The 26024-nt window shown below is 38.9% G+C and overlaps 1 protein-coding gene and 3 non-coding genes across 9 annotated transcripts in view; 3 read left to right on the top strand and 1 right to left on the bottom strand.

Moving 5' to 3' along the window:
• LOC105393727 (furin-like protease 2) overlaps positions 1-26024 on the bottom strand; it is a 173804-nt gene that overhangs the window by 24382 nt on the left and 123398 nt on the right. For all 6 annotated transcript variants that reach the window (XM_048628528.1, XM_038115820.2, XM_048628529.1 and 3 more), the window contains one exon: positions 21463-21698. In XM_048628528.1, coding sequence (XP_048484485.1) covers positions 21463-21642 — 180 coding nt within the window. In that variant the 5' untranslated portion in view covers positions 21643-21698. The remainder of the gene's footprint in view (positions 1-21462; positions 21699-26024) is intronic.
• Trnag-gcc lies at positions 303-373 on the top strand. Its single transcript has one exon. It is a non-coding gene; the product is annotated as a tRNA-Gly (tRNA).
• On the top strand, positions 9508-9589 carry Trnas-gcu. The gene has a single exon. It is a non-coding gene; the product is annotated as a tRNA-Ser (tRNA).
• On the top strand, positions 10719-10800 carry Trnas-gcu. The gene has a single exon. It is a non-coding gene; the product is annotated as a tRNA-Ser (tRNA).

Genomic DNA, 26024 nt, shown 5'->3' with positions numbered 1-26024 from the left:
TCTGAATTGAATTAACTTTTCGAATGAAAAGTTATTGATTCAATCTAGTAAATTCGACTCCCATCACCTTGTAAAAATGCAATACATACAGAAATGGTAATTTATTGGCGCTCTGGCTGCGGGGCGGTTAGTGAAGTTAATTTTTGACATTGTAACTTTTCGTTAGTATTTATAAGTACCAACATATTTATGGAGTCAACTGCACCTACCTACTTAGATTAGTCATGAGATCACGGGTGATGTATCACTATCACTGTTATTCAATAGTAATTCGATTGAGTATTTCGTCATTACTATCATGAGCATCGGTGGTTCAGTGGTAGAATGCTCGCCTGCCACGCGGGCGGCCCGGGTTCGATTCCCGGCCGATGCAATCTTCTTTTTAATTTTCGAATCACTTTCCCGTTATCTTAAAGCCCTTGCGGAGTACGCAACTACGCACAGCGCTAACTAAAGGCCTACTTTTTAAAATAGGTTTTCTATTATAAATTACGAACTCTTTTTCGCAGTAACCTGATATTTATCCAAAAGCTGATGGCAGATACCCAATATCAACAACATCACAAAACACTACGTATGTGGTTACATTTGTAGATTTTTCTCTCGGTTTGCCGTTCCATTGCTCCCCTAATGCTGCCTAACATTAAGCTCGGGAGATTATCTGGCTGTAGCGGAGAAAGTCTAAAAGTCCGACTGTTCGCTACTCACGGCGCTGTATACAGAAGGTGCAGTTGATTACCTGTGGACAAAGAATAATAATATTATTATTAAATTATTCCCCAATTTTATTTTATTTTAGGTATACAACTATACATCATTATATTTTCTAATAATAGACATATATGTACATAGTAGTCATATACAACCTACATAATTATATTCCATAGTAGTCAAAGTTAGGCTGGTGACGTGAGGGACTAAGAAGTTTTTCTCACACAAAATAACGAAAATTGTAATTGAAAGTGTAACAATAATAGTAAGCGGTGTTATAGCTTTAGTAAAAAAAAAGGAAAACTCCAGTGAATCAATCATCAGTCTGTCAGTAAACTCAGTTACCTGCAGTCTTCGGAGGATGTTAACTTATAACGAGTGAGAATATAGGCACGCGAGCTATTGCACCTCCTGTCTCCACATCACACCCGGTGACCCAGGTAAGGATTACCGGGTAATCGCCTGACTACTCCTGACGAAGACGCTCCAGTCGCGACGTGGCACTAATCGAGTTGCGCCCAACAGTACATTCATTGGACGGAATACGATGACCTTTCGTCTGTCTGGTAACGTGACGTCTGCTTTTCAAGCAGGTGGTTTTAATTCAGGCTGGCTATTGACAGGTCTGGTGCTCATATATTTTATTGGTCACTTATATGTAGGTATAACTTAGTAATACGTAGTTTTCATTTTAGTTTAACACATTTAACTCTACAATTTGTAGTTGTTGTAAACTGTTTAAATTAGACCAATAAGTTTGATCTATTCGACGAATATTATTTATCGAATACTATTCGATCAGAACAACGGTTCCAAATTCGAAAAAAATACACAGCGAAACAAACGCCAGCACACACAATACACAACTAGCCTTATCAAAATAACAAGTGTGTATCCAAAAGAAAACACGGAACAAAAATTATGCAACGAATGTTTTTCCAACTGCACAAACATGATGTCCCGTGTTAAAGCTAACAGGCTTTAAAAAAAACTTAAAACGGTTACCGAGACTATAACACGGCCGCGTCAGCACCGCGATTGCAGAGAAGCAACAAAATATTTTTTGGCAAAGCGAAATTAAACTGCAGTCGGCTTGTTAGAACACACAACTCTTTACATGATAAAAATATCTAAATGAAACGCGGTATGAATGCATGGAATTGAGTTGATTAATGCGTTTCGTGGTAGTTATATGCATACATTTACTTTTATTTCATTTCATACGTGTGGTTTTGTGTCAATTTGGTATGTTCATTTAGACCGCATTTGGTATTTTAATAGCCAAAACACGCAGCATTTAATGCCATTCTTATTGATGAGAGATATATATTATGTATCTACCCCAACAATGTCCTAACTTATCTACCTAAAGATATAACTACTTGTGTATATTAACTATGTTTATATTTTCTATATTCCTATTTGCCCACAACTTTCGCGGTTCTTTTTCAGCCGCAAACTACCAACCATTATTAGGAGAGCCAACTTTATTATTTATTTATATTTACATTAGGGACCAACTTCTCATACGGCTCCTTTGTGAAGACTTTATGAGCAATAACTTTTACCTTTGCACAAAGTTGTGTAAGCAAAAAATTGCAAGTAACTTTATAATTTATCCCTCCGCCGCAATTTAGGCGTGCAGGCCTTCGGTCTTTTTGAAGTGCAGTTATCCTAACTAATATTATAAATGCGAAAGTAACTGTGTCTGTCTGTCTGTCTGTTACTCTTTCACGTCAAAACTACTAAACGGATTTGAATGAAATTTGGTATACATACGGTCTAGACCCTGGGAAAGAACATAGGCTACTTTTTATCCCGGAATTCCCACGGGAAAACTTTTTAAGGCGAAGCGGAGCGCGCGGGAACTGTACTAGAGGGCTGTTACACAAATGAGTGTATCTGTGTGCTAATCTGTCACTACGAAAAACCAAAAAGGGTGGAAGGGTATTAAAAACTAACTACACCTGGCTACAAAGCTGCTAAAAAGTAATTACTTTCTGCTGGCGATACTAAGCCAATAATTAATTGCTGGAGATGCTATCTTTGTTTTGTTTAATCCACTCTTTCAGGGGCACCCGAACTAAATTTATAAATAAACACGCTAATCAAACTAAATCACTGACGCAATCAAACAAATTTTCGTAATGAAAAGGCACGGATACTAGATAACGTGAAATTATAAAGCCACCGCTAATCAAATTAATACCAAGTATCTGATAAATTGGCGTGACTAATTAGGTGTTTATTATATACCGAGGTATAGTTGTACATATATGATCAGAAACCTAAATATAACTTTATGCCTGACTAGTGACTACACAAACCTAAATACGAAACATTTATCTAAGGATAAAAGATTAACAAAAAAATATAAAGCTATAATCTAAAAGAAAACTATATTAGTCAAAATAACTAAATTGAACACAGTTCTTTGTAAATAGTAAAAGGCATTTTATGTTCAGGCACAAATATTTACATCCCAAAAAATGTCAATAAAAAATAAAACATCGAAATCCGCGATATTTTTTGTAATTCCTCCCTCAGCCCTGAATAGGAACGCGTGTGATTTATCGAATCGAGAATAAACTCGTACCCATCGAGTTGTTTCAGCATGGCGAGCCTTGATGGGATTTTTAACAAGCGTTTCAGGGTTATAGCTCAAGTTTTAGCTGTGGTTTAGGTTTTTGCATTCGGATTAATTACGTTTTTTTTAATGTAAAGATACAGAAGTCCAACAACGCTAGATTTGCAACAAAAACAGGTGCCGACAAAAATAATCAATCTTAGCAGGGCAACAATTAATCTTTTAAATTTCTGACATCGACACTCACAAGGTTCGCCGAGTAAGGCATTCATCATAAATTTAGGGCTACTAGAACTAAACATTTATAATCTTCCGACGATATCATTCGCCATTCCTCGCTAAGTACAGCCGCCCTCGGAGCGGCAAGAACTCGCGAGATTGCGCAGATCTCAGAGGCATTAGTGTCCACAAAGAAAGCAAACGATCCAAATGTATTCACAGTTTACTCAGCACATAACACTACCATTCACGAGAAAACGACGGAATATCTCTCAGACACACATTCGCTCTAACATCCGCAAATATTTCGCCATTCCTGACACGTCTTTATAATAAAAACATCATCCCCGACGGGAGGTAGCGAAAGAAAAATAACGCTACATTAGGCGCGATAACTTCCCAACTGACTATTCTGTACACATATACATAATATATTATATTATGTTCTATCTAGCTATACATCGGAGGAGGCAGCAGGTGTTCTGAACTGACGGGCCGCAGCCGTCGCTGACGAAAACGTGAAAAACTCATTCGTAAACAACGAAAGGGAGAACCGAATATAATTCACGACCGTTTGGGGGTAGCCAGGTGCTGAGTTATGATAAAGTGCTGGCGTTACGTTCCTTACCGTGATTTATATATGGCCTTCAGAACGCAATATGCATTAATTGGCCGCCCGAAATAGCCGGCTTGGGTATTGTGTATTCAGACGAAGATACCGTAATAGCTGTATTTCGAGTTTTATTACGCCGTCTCGTAATTATTTAGGAATGTAGAAAGCCGTTGAATTTCAGTTCTTTTGTAAGTATTTGGCGCTTTGGTTTGCGTGTGCGGTGCGGGCAGCGAGACTAGAGAGACGACTAAACAAGTTTTAATGGTGGTCGACACTTACACCCGCAAAGTTAGGGTTTAAAGTAGAGCATGCGGGCCACGCCGCGACACGGGTTGACCCTCCAGTTTTATTGTTCAAACCGTAAACAACGCGACAAAATCTCTAACTTTAAAACGCATTTTGTTGTCTAGGAATTTAGAATCGTGTTGTTTACATGGCGGCGATAATACGAGCAGCTCGTATACGCCATTTACATTTCCTGGAAAAGCTTTTATTTTACAAAGAGGGTTGTAAGTAAATAAAATATCGTTTTCAATCGGATAACATAAAATTTTCATTTTATCTTTTACATCAGAGCTGATGTAGGTAACTTGTACAAAGGCTACTTGCACGAATAACCGTCAACGTTTTCAAATGGCTCAGTACACAACTGACACAGTATAAAACCGGTGAAATAATTCCGGCGACGCATGTTATAATGAGGGCGGAGTGAATGGCCGCCACATTCGGCGGCAGATTATCTTAATGACGGCGCAAGCTGGCCGGCGCTGGCGGCTTCATAGACGCAGTGACGTAGACTTTCACCACGGTACAGAATGTTACTCACGATTTAACTCGACTTTTAAATGAGGTTTTGATTGTCGTTTATGCTAACCGATTAAGTAACAGGTATACACCATTATACATAATAGAATAGAAAGTAAACGATACGTGTGTATAATTTAGTGGACAATCGCTTATTTATGAAAAGCTACACCTAAGATGGCCTAATAGGTTATGGTTCTGGAGCTATGAAGGTGACCTTCAAGTGAGTGTTTGTAACGCATCTTGAATAAATCGTCATTGTTAGTAATAATTATGTATTCGCAGTACACAATCGAGCAAATGAGGGCCCAATCAGGCGGTCGTGCGCGCGCTTAATGCGCGATGACACATGTCACGTATTAAATCGATGTTCAACCGTCTGTTGTAATAGTAATACAGCACTAGGAGATATAGGAAGCATAGCCTAAACGGCCGACTCCGCTACTAAATTTCGAAGTATGAAACTGCTCAAGCACATCCACATAAACACCACTGCTACACACATCACACACAACACGTCCCCGGATTTATAACAGATGTAGCTGGTCCCTTCATAATCAGGGATCGCTATTTTAAAAACTCCGCCTGTATACTTTTAGGCGCAGGCCACCGTATGTTAGTTCGAAACTACAAAATTTCGATGTTTGTTATTTATAAAGTTTATGATTCCGATGTACGTTAGTTCGAAAGTATGTAATTCCTCTGTTTGTGAGGTATAATGTATATGATTGCGATGTAGGCCAGTTCGAAAGTATATTGTCAACAACACTGCCCTATATACCCTACGCTGTTTCTTACTTAAATTCAATACCTACTCAAGTAAAATGTACAGATCACCTTTTATTGCGATTTCAGTGTCGGTCCTTTAATAAAAACCTTTTCACACAGAAGGTCCTGTACTCATTAAAAAATTGCTCAATGAACTTACGTACATCGCAATCATATACATTATGCCTTACAAACATAGGAATTCCATACTTTCGAACTAACGTACATCGGAATCATAAACTTTATAAATAACAAACATCGAAATTTCGTAGTTTCGAACTAACGTACATCGGAAACATGAACTTTAGAAATAACAATCAGCGGGATTTCGTACTTCGAAATTCAGTAGCGGAGTCTAAACGGCCTAGTGGTATTGATGCGCTATCAAATGTATTCGCTTATAGACTTACAAATCTACAAAAAAATATAGGTATATATTTAAAATCTTACGTATAATATGAAAACGCAGTAGAGAATACTGACAAAGCAGAGGCAGAAGTTATCAAAGTGTTTTTTTTTCCGCCACAATGTTCTAACACAGAGTCGGACCGCAAATTCTAAGAGAAAGTTTTAGCATAGCAGGCGATGCCACGGCTTTATTCATTGTTTTACAGAAAAAAGTTCCCGACCCCCAGATGGAACAGAGGCGGCCGAGATAATAACGACTAATGGTCCGGTCTAAAATTACTAGCCGCGTAAAAGCGAGTAATAGTGTCGGCGGAAAATAAATTATGCGAAGGGACGCGCATTTTATTACGCGACCGGCAATATGAAAAAAGTTTGTAACAGAATTTTCAAATTTCACGTATGTGCCAAGTGAATATTTATTCCTCCCCGTGGCGCGGCCGCTCGCGCTTGCCGGTTTAGCCTGCTACATATTTCATCCATAGGCCCGTATGATACATTATGTAGACTGAAAATCGACAACACAAGACGTGCAGCGTTGTCACCTTTCAATATTTTTCTAGTAAAATAAAAACAACGCTACCTTGTCAGGTAAGTTTGCAGGCGTAAATGATTTCTGAAACAGTTCCCGATGTAACTTGTGCCAAGTTGGAGTAACAGGGAGCGTTTATCCAATCCCCGCAAATTCCCAACCGATTGCTACGTGCGATACATGCGTGATCGCCAGCCGCGGCACAGTGCGGCCGCTATCAGTATAGTCCATCTTCACACCAACCCGAAACCAACCGTTTATTTTTATTTATTTCGTGTTGCAAAATCTGAGCCGTAATAAAGCATACAACACTTTTTTCATTGGTTTTCGCCCGTAACTCAAGCTACTACCGTTGAAAATAAGGCTATTTCCTTTTGTTTTATCAAGGGTTAACTTGTCGATTAAATTTCGACAGGTATAGAATATATTTTATGATAAGCGGCGCCAGTTGAGTTCAATTCAAACGTATAACTTATAATTACAATCTTATTTTGCCCTTAATTCCTGGAGAGTGTATATTCTCCAACAGTACAGTCAGCGCCACAACTGCATCTACTGCTGTTTGTCTGCTGTGTCGAGACGCTCTCTGAGGAAGTTACACCGCGGTCGTGACAGTAACGATAGTCTTATGTCTCCCATTCTTGTATGAGCTCTTATTTTACAAGTAAATCAGCGTAAAGTATTCATTGTTACTGCCGAAATATTACCTCAATCAAAAGTGTGATACGTTCTTCTTAGCGTGTCCGTGACAACCACTAGAGCTGGTCTCCGGTTTGTCAACGTGGTGAAAGAATTAGTCATCAGGAATAGCGTCTATCGCTGACTATCCAGGGTGCGTCGGACGTATATAAAGTACAGTTGATACGTCAGTAGGGGAGGCTCTTTGCGGGCACCAAGTGTACCTAGCAAGGACCACTAGTCTTATTATGTGTCTACAAAATAAATATGTAGGTAATTCAAATTCATAATTTCTTTATAAATTGTATCAGCCCCACACTCCCCACAGTAACAAACCCGAGGGGCAAGCAGGACATGCCGCGTCCTCTAATCCAACTAAGCCAGTAGGAATTAGCAGTCTCAAGTTACATTTCCGAAGCGGTTTGTCGTGTGGCGGCCGAGAACCCGACACTAGTAACTAAATTTGCTACACTTGGCCCTCCAATTTCGATTATGGCTTTAAGGCGAATTAATAATGAACATGGTCTATAGTTAGCATAAGGTGGGAATCAACATTATTATCGCTATACGAATGACGTTTATCGACGTCGATAACGGACTCGTGTCGCAGGCCAGCTACATAGGGTTGCAGCAGACGACGAACTGTCACTACGCCTGCGAGCGTCATAGCGTCATGCCGCAAGCTAGTCGCCAGATGCATCCCATAGAAATACAAATAGATAATTCAGCATACCTAGCTGCCAGCACTAACGATGTAAGCGAGCGCGAGGCAAGATTTTGACACGTGCACCACGCAAGGTATAGTAATAGGCACGTCGTCGCCTACTGCAACCTTTATGTCATCAGCTACCATTCAACCCCTGTATGAGCATTGAACTGTAAAACTTATCCAAACCGAGACAACCAATAGCAATGCAGTACGTAACTATAATATTTAAATTAAACCAAACACATCTGAATCCCGATCACACACAGGTACACACAAATGTACATACACACAAACAAACAGACAGTCATCAAGACGGATTGTTACTTCAACTAATTGATGTTTGCAGTAGCGCGCGGCACGTGTTAGCGCCGCAAACAATGTCGATAATGCATTCTATTCCCATTTACCGCCGCGGAGTACACACGGATCCCATGTATTTACCCGTCATAGATTACACAACACACATTATGTGTGTCTAACCTATCTGCGATCTGAGGAATTTGATGGGATATATGGACTGTTATAGCGGCGCTAACTGCCTCGGGGGCGCGTGACGGGTTATTGCACTGCGCAAGCGATGTCCTAGGGACCTATCAACGGAAGACAAGCTCATAATGATTACTAATTAAATATGGTGTGTAGGTATTCATTATGTAGTAGTTTTAGCTTCATTTTAATTTCCTTTTCCAGTGACCACATTATAACTAGGTATACACCATCTATAGCTGGTGGCAAATGCAAAACTCTACATTACAGCACCTTGGGAGTCCGCATTATAAGAGCATTTGCATTACGTACGTCCCATTTGCCTCGTTCTCATTCCAATGCCGAGAAGTAATTATCCTTCCATGAAAAGCACCTTATGTCAGTTTTAATGAAAGAAAGTACGCACCGCGAGCAACCAAGAGCAAAATATTCGTAGCCTAGCAACGAAAATGATGATTATATCCTTTATTGTTACGACTTCGACGTTGGCAGAATTAATTTAATGGGTACTTACCCCGTTTGATACAATACCTGGTGCTATTATAAAATAGTGGTATCGTGCTTGCCATTACGGCGAATGTTAAGGGTTTTTACAGCTTTCAATTAAGCATTTTACTGTGTACCATCAAGTGTAGTGGTTTAACTATTCCAACCTTATTTACTGTGTCAGGATAGTTTAATTACTTTAGACTTTAAAGAGGATGTCGGACAAAATACATATGAAGGAACAAAGGAACAGCCGTCGCCGGGCGGGGCGGTTCACATCCTGAGCAAACATACGGGAGAATATTTGAAAGGGTCGGAATCGATGTCCGCTTAATATACTTTTTAATAATACTAAAGTTATTAGTAATTATTTCTGCGCCAAAAACATGTTTTGCGCAACAGAACGAGATAGAGCCAACTGCGGTAACATCGTGACCAACAAAAGTGAAAGGCTTCACACACATACCTATTTTTTTGTTAGGTATCTGCGATTTGGCGAGAAAAGACATGACGAGGTGGCCGAGAGGTTAAGGCGTTGGACTGCTAATCCAATGTGCTCTGCACGCGTGGGTTCGAATCCCATCCTCGTCGGAACTAATTTTATGAAGTAAAAAATTACGGGTAAGAATTTGATTATTATTTTTCTAATAAAGAAAGCTATTTTACTGTGCGGACGTCTTGATATGTTTTAACAAACTACTCCCTGTTTGGAAAGCAACGTCATAGTTATTATTCTGTGGCAACGTTTTAATCACGGCTCCAAAGACATCGTTCAATCAAATATGTATGTACTAAAACAATGTAGGTAACATAGGTACCTACGTAAAGGTTTTTGTCATAAATGGGTGGCTTTGACTCGAAATTAAGACCCAATTTATTCACTGTTCGAAATGTTGAGTTAAACTTCTTCTGTATGTGACCCGAGTGCCCTTCACCTGACCCTACCACTAGTGTGACGTCACTCTGTGTCCGACCTATGCACAAATTATGTACCTATATAGCACAGCAGTTACCATACATATGTAAATACACGAAGGTACATAAACTGGTGTCAGTCTCCCATTAATTAACAATAAATCATCGACACGGCGTGCGTGTAACAAGGCCCGGGCCTTGCTACAGTGTATCTGCATTGCATTAATACACGCACTCGAACATAAGGTGTCTTATGTATCATGTTGGTAGGTAACTAGGTATTTATATTAGTTTCTAGGCATATGTATATTCAGCTACTACAAGTTTCCGAGAGGTTCTAGAATAGGGTTTGTCACCATGCTGAAAGAGTTAGTCAGATTAGTTCTCAGTCGCGAACTGGCCAAGATGCTCCAGTCGTATGTATGCTCATTTTATGCAAGAGGTAAAAAACTTAGGACATAGATAAAATTAAAAACGTAATTTTAATCATGAATGATGGCTTATTCACTTAGTTATCGTAACATAATTTAGCAGCTAAAAAAGCTCTTTTTACCTACATAATATATTTTTGTAATTATTATTCCGTTTCATATTCAGACACGTGAAATTAAGAACGAAATTCAATTTAATATAATATTTGCCCGCGATAAGCTTGTACGCGAGTTCAATTTGTGAAAGAGTTGACAAATACGTAATTAACATTTCTCTTCACAATGCAGCCTGTATAAATACTCGATTAAGCAATCGCGAGTCAACAATTTAAGTAACATATTACATGGTGAGTTAATTCAGGTTGGTGAAGCGTGACGAGGTGGCCGAGAGGTTAAGGCGTTGGACTGCTAATCCAATGTGCTCTGCACGCGTGGGTTCGAATCCCATCCTCGTCGGATTAAGTTTTTTTGTAGTTTAGTCCATTGAAGTAGAGTATTTAATTTAACCTTGCAACCAATATGACACATAATTATCAGATTTTTTAAATGTTGATAGTTATATATGATATGGTTAGATTACAGCATATTCTTTCATTTAAGAGAGCACAAATAATATAATACTATGGGTAAGAACTAATACTTACCCCTTCAGAGAATAGAATAGCACATGATACGATATGCGCCATTTTAACCTACTTATATCACAAGAAAAACATATTTTTACATGACTACGAAGCTGTGTCAAAAAGAGAAACGGCACATTATAAAGAAAGTCCGTACAAAAGACCACGGCATCCTCAAAACAAGATAAAACACGTTGTTTTAAAAAAGCCGGACGGAAAAAGGACGCATTCATTTATCTTAGCTCACTTATAAAGCCACGAAAAAAGAAACGTAAGTAATTCCGAAACGACCGACAACATTTTCGGGGGGAATTCGTGTGATACGCTTTCGAATGATTCGCTTTGTTCCAAATTAAATAAATTATCCGCACACAAAGATTCCAACAAAGGAAAGAAGAATGGGGAGCAATAAACATAGCGCCCGTCAAATTCACTCTGAATGGCAAATCGACGAGTCGCTAAGAGACGGGGGCGGCGGAATAAACGTCCGGCTCCACAGACTCGCTGTTAGAAAAACGTTGATTCATAGCGCCGCTTTGCTGCTTGCACTTCGCGCGTCTGAATCCACTTTGATTTGTAAATGAGCGTCGGCGGCGCAGTGTCAAAATTGGTGATTCATTGCCCGACACTGCGCGCTTTTGCTTGTTTGCGCGTCAAAATCATACGCTCGGTTCAACGGGAGGTTTTTCCTGAACCGTGTAGAGTTTTATTTATTTTGACGTTCTATTTTGCACTTCATTGAAAAGAGCATATTGATTTATAGCGAGGCATTTCCAACGACAGGGCTGCTACTGCTAGTTTTAAATAACTACGACGGACAGTAATACAATCTACGTAAATAATCTCTTGAGATATTTTGCACACGATAAGAAATCGTCACACACAATAAATAAAATAAAAAACCTTTATTTTCTGGAAACGCATGTTTTTAATAGTTTAACAAAAGCGTCCGGCCCGTCACTCTGGCGGGTCAAGGCCGGATCGTCTTTTGCTCGGAAATGGCTTTGTTTCCTCCGGCTACAGACGCGGGCCCTCCTACGGGAAATAAAATAAATGAATATCACATCACATTACCGCGAGCTAACGTCGCGAGCGGTCAAGCGCGCGAAATGTTATATTTTTGGTGACAAATAAGCTTCTTGCTTTCGCGCACTATTTTGGTGTATGGTAAGAATTAAGAATGTGTTTGAATTATAAAATTATTTTTTAATGTTTTCATTAGGTAAATCTATTTAAGTTTTAGACTCTAACAGTCTAAAACTTACCTAGTCTTAGTAGGTGTGGAAGAAAATAATAAAATTAAGGATACGACTTCTGGTTACAAGCTAACATAATCATTTCTACAAGGTACAACATTACTATTAGTTTATGTATAGATACAAATTGAACGCTACTGCCTATAGGGAGGTATTCATAATTAACAGATTATGTTTTTCATAAATAAATTGAGTTTGAAAGATGGTGTCCTCTAACGGCTTTCGTTTAATACCCTTAAAGGAGTTTTGCAGCTTCTGTAAAGTGTAAAGGGTCTTTGTTAGTACTGCGACCCACTTGGGCGACGTTCAGCATTTACTCTTAGCTGAGTGAACGTAAAAGAAATTATATTTTAAAAGAAATTGATGTAGAGATGGTTTTTATTGAGTTTCCTTGCTCGTTTATGAAGGTATAAAGCAGAAAAAAGGTCGCATTTTACAATTTCATTTGAACCTTTTTTAAGTGTATTTGTTTCACGTCGGCAGTATTTATTTAGTACCAGGCTACCATAAATGGGTCCAAAATTGTAAAGTAATCTTATTCAGCTGCCAACAAAAACATTCCCTAGAAATCCTATCATATATAAAAAAACTGTTTTACCAAGCGAAAGCAGCGGCAAAATAATCATCTCCGTTTTAAATTTGCATTACGCGAAAAATCCATTGGGATAGCTTTTGCTTTACAGTCGTCCCGGTGGATGTAGATGAATATAAAAAAAAATACGCGCGAGCGCTTCCTCACACTGGCGTGTTAATTATTTCTTCAGCAAACATTTCGTCGATGAATATGCATCGCGTATCGCGATCACGTCTGAGGGAGTGAGTGTGTGCTGTGCGCTCGTACTGTAAATACACACAAAAAATCACTCTCCATATTTGCGAGCCGTCGTCGGATGATTCCAAACGCACAAGTGCGCTACGACAGAAACTCACGCATATCTATCTGATCAACTACTCATTCATTCTTACAATTGAACGATAAAGAAACCAACCCAAAAGCATTCTGCTCTTAGCCCAAATATTCAATCAGAGGAAACTCTCCAGCTTCAGCTACATCCGATCTCAGTCCATTATCCGCTGTCGATGTAGCGCGTCGGCCTAACACCGGAGCGGAGCGGAGCGGCGCGGCCGTGCGGCAACGAATGCGTATCGCCCGGCTAATAAAAACGTTGATTACCGGACCGGAATACTGCTCGTTGTTCTGAGCTGCCAACATTTGCGCCGAAACTGCTGAAATATCACGACTCAACGTGTTTTGCGTACACTGTTTACTCGGTGTCGGCAAAAAATACGACTCGCGCTGCAACACATGCAATGGAAACGATGATTGATATTTGCGTTATGGCAGTGGTTTTTCCGTTTTAATTACACAGATTGATCGATTGTAGTGGGTTAGATGTATGAAACGTGATTGGCAATGCACTCTAACACTAGTTCAAATATGCAGAGTTATCGGTACGGGGAAATCTCTCGTTTAATTTTGAAAAGATCGTTCATCTTTATTGTTCCATTGAAGTATTGATAATCTGGGGGCGAGCGGTAACAAGTATTTATATGTAAATGGCACATCGAGCTTGACATTTATTTGAAATCGATACACGGCCCCGCGGGTCCCGTGACCTAAAAACTGAAGACGATCACAAGTTATAGTCCTGATACACGCCGACTTACTAATTATGAACGTTTAAATTTCATTTAGGGGACAAAGGACTACGGAAAGTTAGGAGGAAACTTGACTTGTTCATTTATTCATTACCTTAATTTAGGCTGCGTTAATAGGTTTTATTTAATTATTCCGGTTTTAGCCAGGACTGGCATATAACGTGCTGTCCCTGTGTTAAAATATAGTTTGGATCTGTCACACCACTCGTAATTCTGAACAACTTTGACCGTACTAATTTTCATAATTCCTAAATAAAGGTATATTTTACTGATTTGCCAGCCAACTCCACTGATCGTCAAATTCAAAAGTTTAAAAAGTCGTTACCAGCAATGCTTTATAAAAGAGCAAAACAACGTTCAATCAAGCACCTCATAATTTATATTACCAACATACAAAAAACAAAAACCGCTCAAAGCTTACTGCGCTGTCGATCATTTTATTTCCCGATATCAAACACCGCGACCTGTTTAAGTTGACCTCCTGGAAGCACTGTTCTGGTAATGTAAGTAAGTGAATGAACGTGGGGCTTATTATACATGGGTATTTGTGAGTGGCGTCGACGTGTTTTGGTTTTAACAACAGCTATTCGTAATACGCACCTGCTATTTCCCGGGGACATATCAGGTATTTGTTTAACATAAAAAATACACAAAAAAAATGAAGTGGAAAACTTACAATAATTTTACTTCGATTACGTTCGCCAGCCGGTCACTATTTATTGATCAGCAATGAATTATCGTCACTCATACAGTGCATAGAAATATAATGAATAGTCGAAAATTTATGAAAATATGATGGAAAGATAGAAATAGGTCCTGTTTATTACGATAATGTGATTTTTGCAAAGTAACTAGCGAATTTTAGATGCTAACTTTTTATACACTAGATAAAAATCAATGGAAGATTTATAGTTTTTGATAATTATGTACACAACAAGGTAGGTAAACTTCCTATCGTCGCCTAAAGTCAATGAACTTCTACTGAACGATTCATATAATTGAAGTTCCATAACATGAATGAAATATTTACTGGTGACAAACGAACGTATTAACATCAGAAATTACACAACGACACCGAAATGAACATCAAACAATAAAACTGTTGAGGCTTTAAATAATATTGGACGTATGTTGTGTCACATCAATTATGTGTCCGTGACTGTACAGATAGTAATCCAATCAACTTTTGACAGCGATAGTACGGAATCGTGTAGTGAATAAATAATTATTGACATGAGTACGGCATTTTATGCTCGAGCTCTATTTTCATTGCAATATTGAATCTGTTCATTAGTCACATTATTAATCTACCTACTGCGGTAATGCTGGTGAATGAAAAGGCAAGAACGGAGTAATTTTTTAATACAAAAATAATTTCTTATGGATGGTTTTAATGTACATATTTCATACTCACCTGACCTGTCCTTTTTATTTACCTTTTATGAAAGTTGCTCATTGGTTAAACAAATATGAGTACATATTATAAATACATATAAAAGAAAAAAAGAAAGTGCACGAATAAAGTTACCAGAATAAGCCTGTTGAAAAATAATAAAATAAAATTTAGCCAATCGCGCTCCACGTAAGTAAAACGATCAATGAAGCGTCGAGCATGATAAAATAAATGGTGTACTTGCGCCAAAAGATATTGAGGATACCGCCATAGCCATCCGCCCCGCAGGCTGGAAAGGTCCAACCAAACATAGCCCGCCAGAAATCACAAGCCGAAATCATCCCTAAAACAAACCGGTAAAGGCGGCTGTGAACGCACCAAACTCTGTGCAATACTGTACATCCAATTCTATTAGGCAGGCATAAGTTTACCTAACAACAGATTGATTTCCACTTGTCGATCGCATTCAAAGCCAATATCGCTGTTTTGACGGTTGAAGCTCAAAATGAAATGCTCTCTCTCTATCTAATAATCCGAAATAGGCGATGTTCGATGGAATACAGGGCGAGCAGCAGCCGCGGTTAAGTCATGGATTCGAGTAAATATCAAAATTCTGGCTACATGCATTACAAACGAAATCGGATCATTTAGGTACTTAGGTATATGGTAAACTATTTTTTGTGTACGGGATGCTAGTATAAAGGTTGCCTACTTTGTACTCTACAAACAAAACGTGAAGAAAGAGAATGACAAACACACACCATTCCCAATTTACAATATTATTTCAGTTAATTAGTATGGACGGGGAAGCCAGCCGTGACGATATTCGCTAATGCAAGTTGACTCAGCGTTGTTCGTTTTACTGTGTCCTAAAAGCTTTATCAGCGCTCTCCTGTCTAAATAAAAAATGTTTATTTCGACATTTTACGATCTTGTTATCCCTCTTATTTAGCGCATTATTTTCCAAAAGCGTTCCGTATCCGCGGCGGCGGAAAGGCCTACGGTTCCTTCCGGCGGCGCCATTGTTATGAAAATCATATTTTCTGTGATAGATAAAGGCATAATAATAAAGAAATGCGCGGCCCGAGTGTCTTTTATATGAAATTTCATTTGGATACACCTCAGTCGCGCGCAGCTGGCGTATTCGCTGCTTATTACGAGCACAAAGAATGCCGCCGCTATTCGAAGCGCGCCCCTCCAGGCGACAGTCTGCCACTCCATTCAAATAGGACGTAACTACCCTTTTATGTCTCTTTTTGTAATATTGACGACGTTAATGTCAGTAAATGTCTGGAGACGCCAGTCTCAACTAGAGCAATGTGGGCGTGCTCCGGCGATCATCCACCTACATTTAACAGGAAAAAGGATTCGAATTCAATTTAAACACTTCTCTCATTATTATGTTAATTTGGTTTATTATTATGAGTATTTAAGGGCATTGTTAAATAGTTTGCCTATTTAGATAGCAATTGACAGTTAAAACGAACCACGCAAACCTCAAAGATTCCTAGAACATTGCTCGTTTGGAAACACGCAGCGTTCGAATGTGTTGGCGCCTTATACTCGCGAGTATTCGTGCATTATGCAATGGCAGTGAGTGCGGCGCATTTTTCATAGCGGAGCAAGGAGGCACCTGTCAGCGTCGTACTCGGGGAATATTACATTACGTCAGTCAAAGGCGGCGGGTCGCCGGTGGGACGCCGGTGGGACGCCGCTGCGCCGCACTATTCTTCAAACATCACTTCGAGGCGACACCATCGACGGTGATAAGTGTTACGTTGTTTGTGTCTATTGAAAACCAGTCACTGTTATGCTTCTATCCAGATATGAGATACTTTTGACACACATATATTGTTCATTTCTTTCGTTCAATTTTAAGATCCAAAGCACTGTACAAATCCACGTTTAGTTTTTACTGCTGGGGCGGTGAGTAAAGTTCTTAGTATGTCTTCTGCCATTATAACAAGCGGTTTTCTTTAATGAGGCACTAATGAACAAACAATAATACTTACTGTCATAATACATAGTATGTATGTTGTTGGATTTAATATTCAGCGTAAGCTTGAACCTACTGAAGAGTTAAAGTACCACTTGTACATTTTCTGAGAACTACCTAATGAGAAGGGAAGACTTGCTGCTATAATGAATTTCATAAATGCAGAACCGTTATTATACCTATCATCATCCAACACCAACATTGACCATGGAACTCCTTTGCAGCCCGCAGCAGTTAAGCCCTGTGCACACTATCTAAGCCTAAAGCAAAGCCCTTACGGGAATATCGAAAATGTTGCAAAAGGCAAACGCCGTCCCGTCGTCGATAGTCTGTGTACCGAGACAACACCTCTCCACCGGAGCGCCTATAATGGGCCCGTAAGCACGTGCAAACGACTCCGACACATGCCTCCGACACCGACAATTATGTACCTACATTACACGCAGCTTATAGAGCACAATTCATTACGGCGAAATGGGAACAAGTGATTTTGGAGTCGCATTGGAACTGTAAATACGCAATTTTGTTTTGCGAAGGTTAGTTTTTAAATAATAGTTATAAAGTAGGTAATATTTAAATCCGTAAGTATAAATTCACATATTGGCAAAATCAAATATCTTCCCATTCTCTCTAATTAAAAACACCCTTTGTGTGAGAAAGTGAAATGGTGTAAGATGTAAGTAACGTAGTTAGACAACTTCTTTCCCGTTGTTTGTTCTAATTTGCAAAGTCAGCAGAACTGAGCGAGCTGAATCAAGTTTTGTTAAATGAGGCGAGGTGGCTGAGCCTCACAACAAAAGGCTGTAAAGTGTCAAGTACTAAAACACACACGGCGTTTTTCATGGCGACCGTTAACGCCTATTTTATTACAGTGACGAAAGCTCGCATTCTACAATAAATCACTGCGATGAAAAGCTAATTCAAATGACTATTTGCCGATTAATACAAATTAAATGTTATTTTATGACCAAAATATTTGGTAATTCCCGATTCCCGGCTGGGGCAGATATTTGTTTAAACACAGATATTTGTTCTCGGGTCTTGGATGTGCCCGTAAAACGGCAATAGGCCCGCCCCCTTTTACATTGGGACTAACATAACACTCTGGCGAAAAGTGGGTGCAGCAATGCACCTCTGCCTACCCCGCAAGGGAGTACATTAGTACAGGGCGTAAGTGCGTGTTTTTTTTTTAATTTTTTTTATTTGGTAATGTGCTTATGGAGTATAAAACAATCGAATCAACATAATATGACTCTACTCTTTCAGTTACTTACGACCAAAAGAATACGTCCTGAAAAACAATGAAATATGAAGAGATTCTATCAAACTTTCTATTTCGGGAAAGCAGTGCTGTAATTCCACTAATTGGTTAAATGGTATGAAAAAAAAAACGATAAAAAGAGCAAATATAGTGGTGGTTATGTGGTTTGGAAAGATACATTTGATCAGTGTATAAATATTTGACTATACCGATACGTAGTAACTTATTAACTATGCTTAAAATGGAGCAACAACGCCAAATACGCTACTGAAAAACTATAACAACCTACATATAAATCGAAAGCAGAAATAAAACTTAACAAGACAACGTAACCGGAAAATCCTACAATCTTCCTTATGAATTCTTTGCAAAGTTACGGGACCGGGGGCGGTAAAGGTATGAATAGTATTGAATACTTACAAGCGGCCGTATGGGTCGGACCCCTGGGGTTCCATCGACATCGACTGAGGCACGTGAGCCGAAACTTGAGCCGTTTGAAACGGAGCCGTTTAGTCGCAAGTTACGTTTCTTTTGTTAGTTTAAGTTAAGAGGTTTCTCCAGTCTACGTGTGGTGTGCTCTACGTCTCATTTGGCCGTCTCTTTCGTGTTTTTGTGGCGTGGGAACGGAGCGAGCTTGCGTTGTGCGATGTTTGTTAAGAACAAAACATATTAGGACTGATGTATTTAGTACTTCTTTAGTGAATATTTTGTCGAACAAACATAAGTACTGTAGTAATTAGTGGCCGGCAGCTTACGTGCCATCACGTAGTGACAAGCAAGGTAGTACAATGAGCGATGAAAACCGTTTATTATCGTAACGAATGCCGGACTAATCTGAAGATATCGTAATATTTGTACGACTTAATTACTTACACACACATATTTTAACAATTACCAACCATTTCACACAAGTCAAGCCAGAGAACTCACACTTCAAATTCAAATACCCTCCCTTACTCCGTAGATGGCTAAAAATAGCACTCACATTGTTACCGCAAACCTTCTGTTACACCTTAAGGTAATACTCAAGGTTATCTGAAGTCTCGAGTAAACATTTTCACGTGCTGGTTCTTACATATAAGTGTCTTCCCACAAGGTTTGTCCTGAGGAAGTGTGCACATGTTCGTAGCGATTCAAGTGTAGTTGGTATATTTTCGGATAGTTAGGTATGTTTACTTCCAAAGATCTTGTTTTCTATACATAAATAGTTATATTATTTATAATATTATTAAAACTAAGCACTGCTGGCATGTTTCAAACAGACTGTCTGTCATATAACAATTTAAAAAACCACTATCGAATAAGTTGAAGGAGATTTAAGTTAATATTTGTAATCTCGTTTGGCACTTTATCCTGGCATAGTGAAATGTTTTTATCAATTTCATTATCATCGATATATTACTTGAGTCTTTTATTTTTGGGAATGACTCCATAATTAACAGTAAAACGTCGCCATCGATGCAACAATAATTTCAGGTGTTTATGAAACAGATTTTGCTGACTGTTGCATCTTACTGATACATACAAAACACAAAAAATGAATATAATAAATAACACTTTTTAGTTTTGATTCCAATACACCCGTACTTCCATAACTACATATACATCGATTTTAAAGTAGCTATTACATATACATATATTAGCTTTATAGCGTAAGGACTACTTTAATTATTGGTCGTCTATTAAACTGCTCATATTTAATCTCATGCTGACGCTTCTATGATGCAGAAGACATCCTCAGAGAACGTAACGAGTGTTAAAACCCCAGAGATATATTTAACACGACTCCATTTAAACGTGTCATGACTTCTGACATTACATTTTGCACGCTGCAGGGAATGGAATGGGGGTGAAACGATCGACATATTAAGAGCATAGTGGGGGCATATCATGTAAGGCGAAAATTCAAGTGCATGAGAGCCTCCCCGAGTGACGTATAAACTGTACTTTATGTACTCACGAGCAATGAAAAAGTTCCAGGGACATATGGAACGTCAATGGCAGGTGGAGCATTTTCATTGCTTAAACTGGCGCACCCTGGGCAGTCAGGGACTGACTCCGTTCTGACTTTCTAATCCGAATCCTCTCACAACGGTCCGAGGTCCGAGAATCCCAAGACACGCTCTAGTGTATTGCATTTGTCAGCGACATACTAAGAAGGAAAATGATGCAAGTCATAGGAATATAATAAGGCATTCATGGGAATTTTTTCATTTTTATTAACATGCTCTTTAAACCTTTACACTTTTACTTATTAGTTATTTTTATAATATGGTGTAGAGTCAACGTCCTAAAACCAAGATACCGAGCACTTAAAAGATAAGTTCAGTCTCTTTATTGGCGAGAAAAGCTCTTTTATAGAGCTTTTAAAATTGAAGGTGCCAAGTAATAATTAAAAAGGTGAGCGGCCGAGTGGTTACGTCTTTCAAGTTAAAACGATAACACGTTTTAAATTGAGCCAACAGAATAACTAAGTGGACACCGTTTGAATTAATATCTTAATGGAGGAAAGTAGTTGGGACCGCGGAGTAAAGCTCTATTCAGATCTTAGAGATATCGTGGTCGCACTCACACAGAGGTTATTGAAAAATTACTGGTTACATAGAACTCTCATTGCTGTAGCTCGTGTCTGCGTAGTTCGTAGCGTCGTAGCTGCGTAGCTTGCAGCGGCGTAGCAGTTTGCGTCAGAGACGCGGACAATATGGAATATTTAGTGGGGCTAGTTTAAAAGCGAGTTTTTACTATACATATCTTCATTTGTGTTTTAACACGAAATATATTATATTTTACAAGAACTCAGTAATGTTACGTCATTATTCAACCATTACTGCGCCCAACCTACGTCTGCTACCTGAATGCTCCTGCATATACTGCAAATTAATTACCAATGTGGCCTTCTCATACACAGTTACTGAGCTGAAGACACGTACCTGTCCATGGTTGACGTAGCCGAGGCGCGCGGCGATGTCGTCCGCGTGGTGCGCGCCCGCAGGCACGTGCACCGCGAACTGGTTGTGGTAGGTGGCCCCCGCGCGCCGCCCCGCCGCCCCGCCCTCGCCCCGCGCGCCCCCCGCCACGCCCCACACGCACACCAGCAGCGACACCCACATCGCACGCACACAGACACAGGACCGCTGCCCGACAGCACCACTCACATCACAGGCACCTGCGAACAAAAATCAAGGTTAATTACAACTCCGACGACAAAGGATTAACGGGTAAGATGCCTTAATTAAAATCCCTCTTAATTGTAACGTCTGCCGCTCTCGAATACAAAAGGCTCGCTAGGTATTGAAATTTAATAAAGTGGAAATCCCGCCGCGAGGACGAGGCGTTGTTTTTGAGGCTTTAAATAAATAAAGTTGAAATTTAGGGGTAGGTAAACATGTTTGCGGAGGCCGGGGCCGCGCGAGGCAATAGCACGCAAGATGAAACGCAATAAGCGGACGCACAAACGCGAACAAGTTAAAAGAATCCGGCCAAATCCACAGATTATCCAGATAAGCCACGGGGCGAAGTATGAACAGCCTGACCGTGAATATATCAAAAATATTTATGGAATTTTATTTGGAAATTTAGCCATCGTCCGGAAAGGAAATCCTTTCAGAATTTTTGTCTTGTGTTTTTCTTTTGATATTTTATTTGGAATTTCCTCGAATGTTTAGGACCACACTCGGGGTTAAGCTGATTATACCTATGCTTAAAGGGATAAGTATACCGCCCATGTGTTCGTTTAGCATGCACTGCACGCCATAAATTTTCGTTCAAAGGAAATGTCTAAAGGACGTATTCCAAGACGTAGAGTACGCAGCTTTCTGAAATCGAGTTTGCCGCTCGGACAGCACCGCCGAACAAAGTGGGTTACACCGCTGGCAATAAAATATAGCAAAATATCACCAGCCGGGTCACCCAGCGCATCCTGATAGCTTTAGTCGGGGACCCACAATGTCTTCGCTTTAAAAAGATATTATTTCTCTGAATATTAATATCCTGTTTAAGTTGAATGTCGGTTTAACTCTCCCCGAGCGCTACTCACGTAGCGGCGCTTATCTGCCTCCATAAAGACGGCACTGCGGAACTTAACAGTCGGAGTTGAATAGAAATAGTGCGCTCTTTAAATATGTACGGAGTTGTAGAATCGCCCGGGAATCGACAGGCGTGTGTGCTCGACGTTTGACGTGTTATTTCAGGATCGGAAAAACTATGATCGAGAGACGAGACTGCAATGAAAATATGATGCATTTTTCCTTTCGCGACAGAAAAGTTTTAAAGGTACATTGAAATGGTTAAAATTACTTTTCTAGTATGAATATATGTACTATAGGATAAATTTTGTGAAAACCTTCAAAACACATTATGACACTGCGGTCAATCCATAATTCAATGCTTGTTTGCGTACCCCTTAGAGAGTTTTTGTGTGTCTTAAATATTAACTGATGGTTACGAATCTCAGACATTATGTAAATAATACTAGCCATATATATTATTATACAATTTATAGCTAAAACAAGACATCATATTTTAGAAATACGTTTTTTAGATCATATTCTATATTCACGGTAGTCTATTTGAAGCTTACAATAAATAATAGTTAAATCATTTTCATAGAAAAACACACCTCCAATAAACGCACTAGAAGAGAACTCATCTCAAAAGCAGAAACTCGCATCATATTTTCAGTTTCAACGTAATCAGACCCAGTTTTATCTTCCTCTTTGTGGATTTATGATTATTGCAGTGCCTCTAATTTATTCTACTACACGGAATAATACTATTTATAAATACCGTTTCCGAGAAACCTTTCCTGCCTTTTGAATCGTTTAAATTCTGCGAAACGCTGCGTTGGCAGCAAATAACGTCTTTGACTAAATACGTCGAAGTACTCGTAGTTAAAATGCATATGATCGAAGTAAACAATATGCCGAATTCAATTCATCAAACACAATCTGAAAGCTATATTCGGGAAAAGGCAACAGAGAGACCATTCCCAGATAAAAGTATATATAACTATCCAATAAAAAGTTAACGTTTTAAACGGAATGGAAACTACAACCTATAGAGGAGCGGACATACGTCGTGTTCGCGGAATAAGTATTTTTTATTTCTTTTATGGATACGGAACCTATAAAATGTTTTATGTTTTTCGTTTCGCCTGTCACAAGTTGTTTATTTAGATTTTTTCGATTCACATTTTGTAAGAATTGATACAAGTGTGAGTACCATGGATAAATTTATCAAATACGAAGAAAAACCAATTTCATTGTATACGTACTATAAAATGTTAAAGTTAAGTATAGGCTACTTATGAAGCAAGGTAATGTGGTTTGCTACCTATTCATCTTAACTGTAACTAGTTGGTAGGTAGGTAGTAGTATTAAATATGGAAACATACATAGAAACATCTACGTTTAAAAGCCAACGTGTAATAAATATATGATATACGTTATGATTGTAATATCACGTTTCCCAGATATTCTTGTTAATTTATAACCTTATTACTTTCGCTCAAATGAAACAATAAAATTGACGCGGTAAAATTACATCAATTAATGAAGGATAAATACAGTTGAATTTGAAAATTAAAACATGTTCATGGTCTGATAAATGTGAAAATAAATACTATTCAGTTCTGGGAATCGTTTAATTGCATTAATTGCAATCACGACCATGTAACTCGTAGTGAAAAGTGGAAATCTATTTTATGGAAATGAAATTTTAACTTATTCTATAAATTAATTCCATTTAAGTGTATTATCTATATTAAAAATATGTTGGTTTAATCACGTATCCAGGTGATTAAAAACACTCCTTTATTTTGTGGAATAGCGTTATTGTAACGCCATTAATGAATCAGCGCTTCCATTTCAATGATTTCTTTTTAGAGAACGTATATTTCATATTTAACTTTATTTATGTTTATATTTACCTGGATATGTATCATTATAAGGAGGCCTCTGCCCAGCAGTGGGACACAATACAGGCTACATAATAACAAATAATGTATCTTTAACCAATTTTATTGCACCCTCATCCTGCTCATGATGCACGAATGGAGCCTCCTCAAGTAACGTCACCTGTCTCTTATATTTATTTAAGTATTTAATACTTTACAGCACAAATATAACATAAGTGTACAAAAAGTGGTCTTCTTGCTAAAAGCATTTTCATCCAGGCAACAGGACGATATTATGTCCGGCGCACCCTGGCCACTCAACGACTGACGCTAACCTGACTGGCCAGTCCTCTCACCTCGAGCCGTGCCGATTGCACGACAGCTCTCGTTACTTAGATTTTCATCAGTACAGAGATAGAGTAACCCTCCAGAGCCAACGAATTAATTTAAACCTATATTAGGCGAATAATTTAATTATCCCCAGGATCGTAACTGTGTCCACCGGGGGATCCTAATATTTACGACGTAATAACAAAGTGAGATGTTTATTTAAAGCGCTTTATATACATTTGACCGGCTCGACCCTGGTGGGTAATGAAATGAAATACTTGCTGGGTACATTTCTATGGTTACTTTCAGTTAGCATCTATCTTCTACCCTTGGTAAGTAGATAAAGCATTTAAAAATATTTTTAAATATAATTATGTGTTTGAGTGCAATCTTGCAACTCAATTTCTTAATAGTTACAATTAACTGTGAGTTCACTCCAAATTTAAAATGGCGGCACAATATGTGTAAAATGAATGTATGATATCACCAAACCACAGTGGATCCGCGTGATATGTGGGATATGTCTCTCGTTTAAGGAGGGAGTACCACCTTGGAAAAGAATATTCAGACAAAAAGAACAAGAGAGAATAACAAAAAGACGATTGCCATTCAAAAATACACTAATCTGTAAGTCGACGACAAGCCGTTTAAATACAGAAGTGTGACCGAAATTCCTGTTGCATACTGACTTCCCGCACCGCGACCTCACAGCCGAATACCTACAATTAGCCGCTTATTCCTGGAGCGAAGCACCGCGCCATGAATAAAACATCATTTACGAATCACAAGTACACTTGCACAACCAGCGCGCTGCGACCCGCCGCGTCTGTCCCCCGTCATACTTCAACGTGCCTTTGTTGGGTGGCGCGGGGGCCAAGGACACTGGTGGCACTGCATAGGGCTTGTGTACAGTAAATCCGGGAAGACAAACATGCCCGGGGCAAAGCAGGCGGCTACGTGAACAAACAAAAGCTCCTATAAATTGGATTAATTATATTGCAACTAACGTTTGCTAGGAAATCGACATTTATTTTTGAGACGCGCAGTGCATCCAGATATTCCAATATAACTGATCTTGTACTCGTATTTTTAACAGTTTAATGACCAAAATATGCGGGTGCACAGGAATTTGGTTTGAATAAAGTTTTAAGTGTTTTTATTTAGCATCACTTTATAACCTAGCTTTATTTTACGTCTCGAAACTGTCTTTTTACGACATTCTTCTATCTTTCGACAGTAACTTTCAAAAGAGTTTTTTTTAGAAAAATA

The sequence above is a fragment of the Plutella xylostella genome, chromosome 21 (genome assembly GCF_932276165.1).
Source record: "Plutella xylostella chromosome 21, ilPluXylo3.1, whole genome shotgun sequence".
In the NCBI taxonomy this organism is placed as follows: Eukaryota; Metazoa; Arthropoda; class Insecta; order Lepidoptera; family Plutellidae; genus Plutella; species Plutella xylostella.
This window is presented reverse-complemented; position numbering and strand designations above follow the sequence as displayed.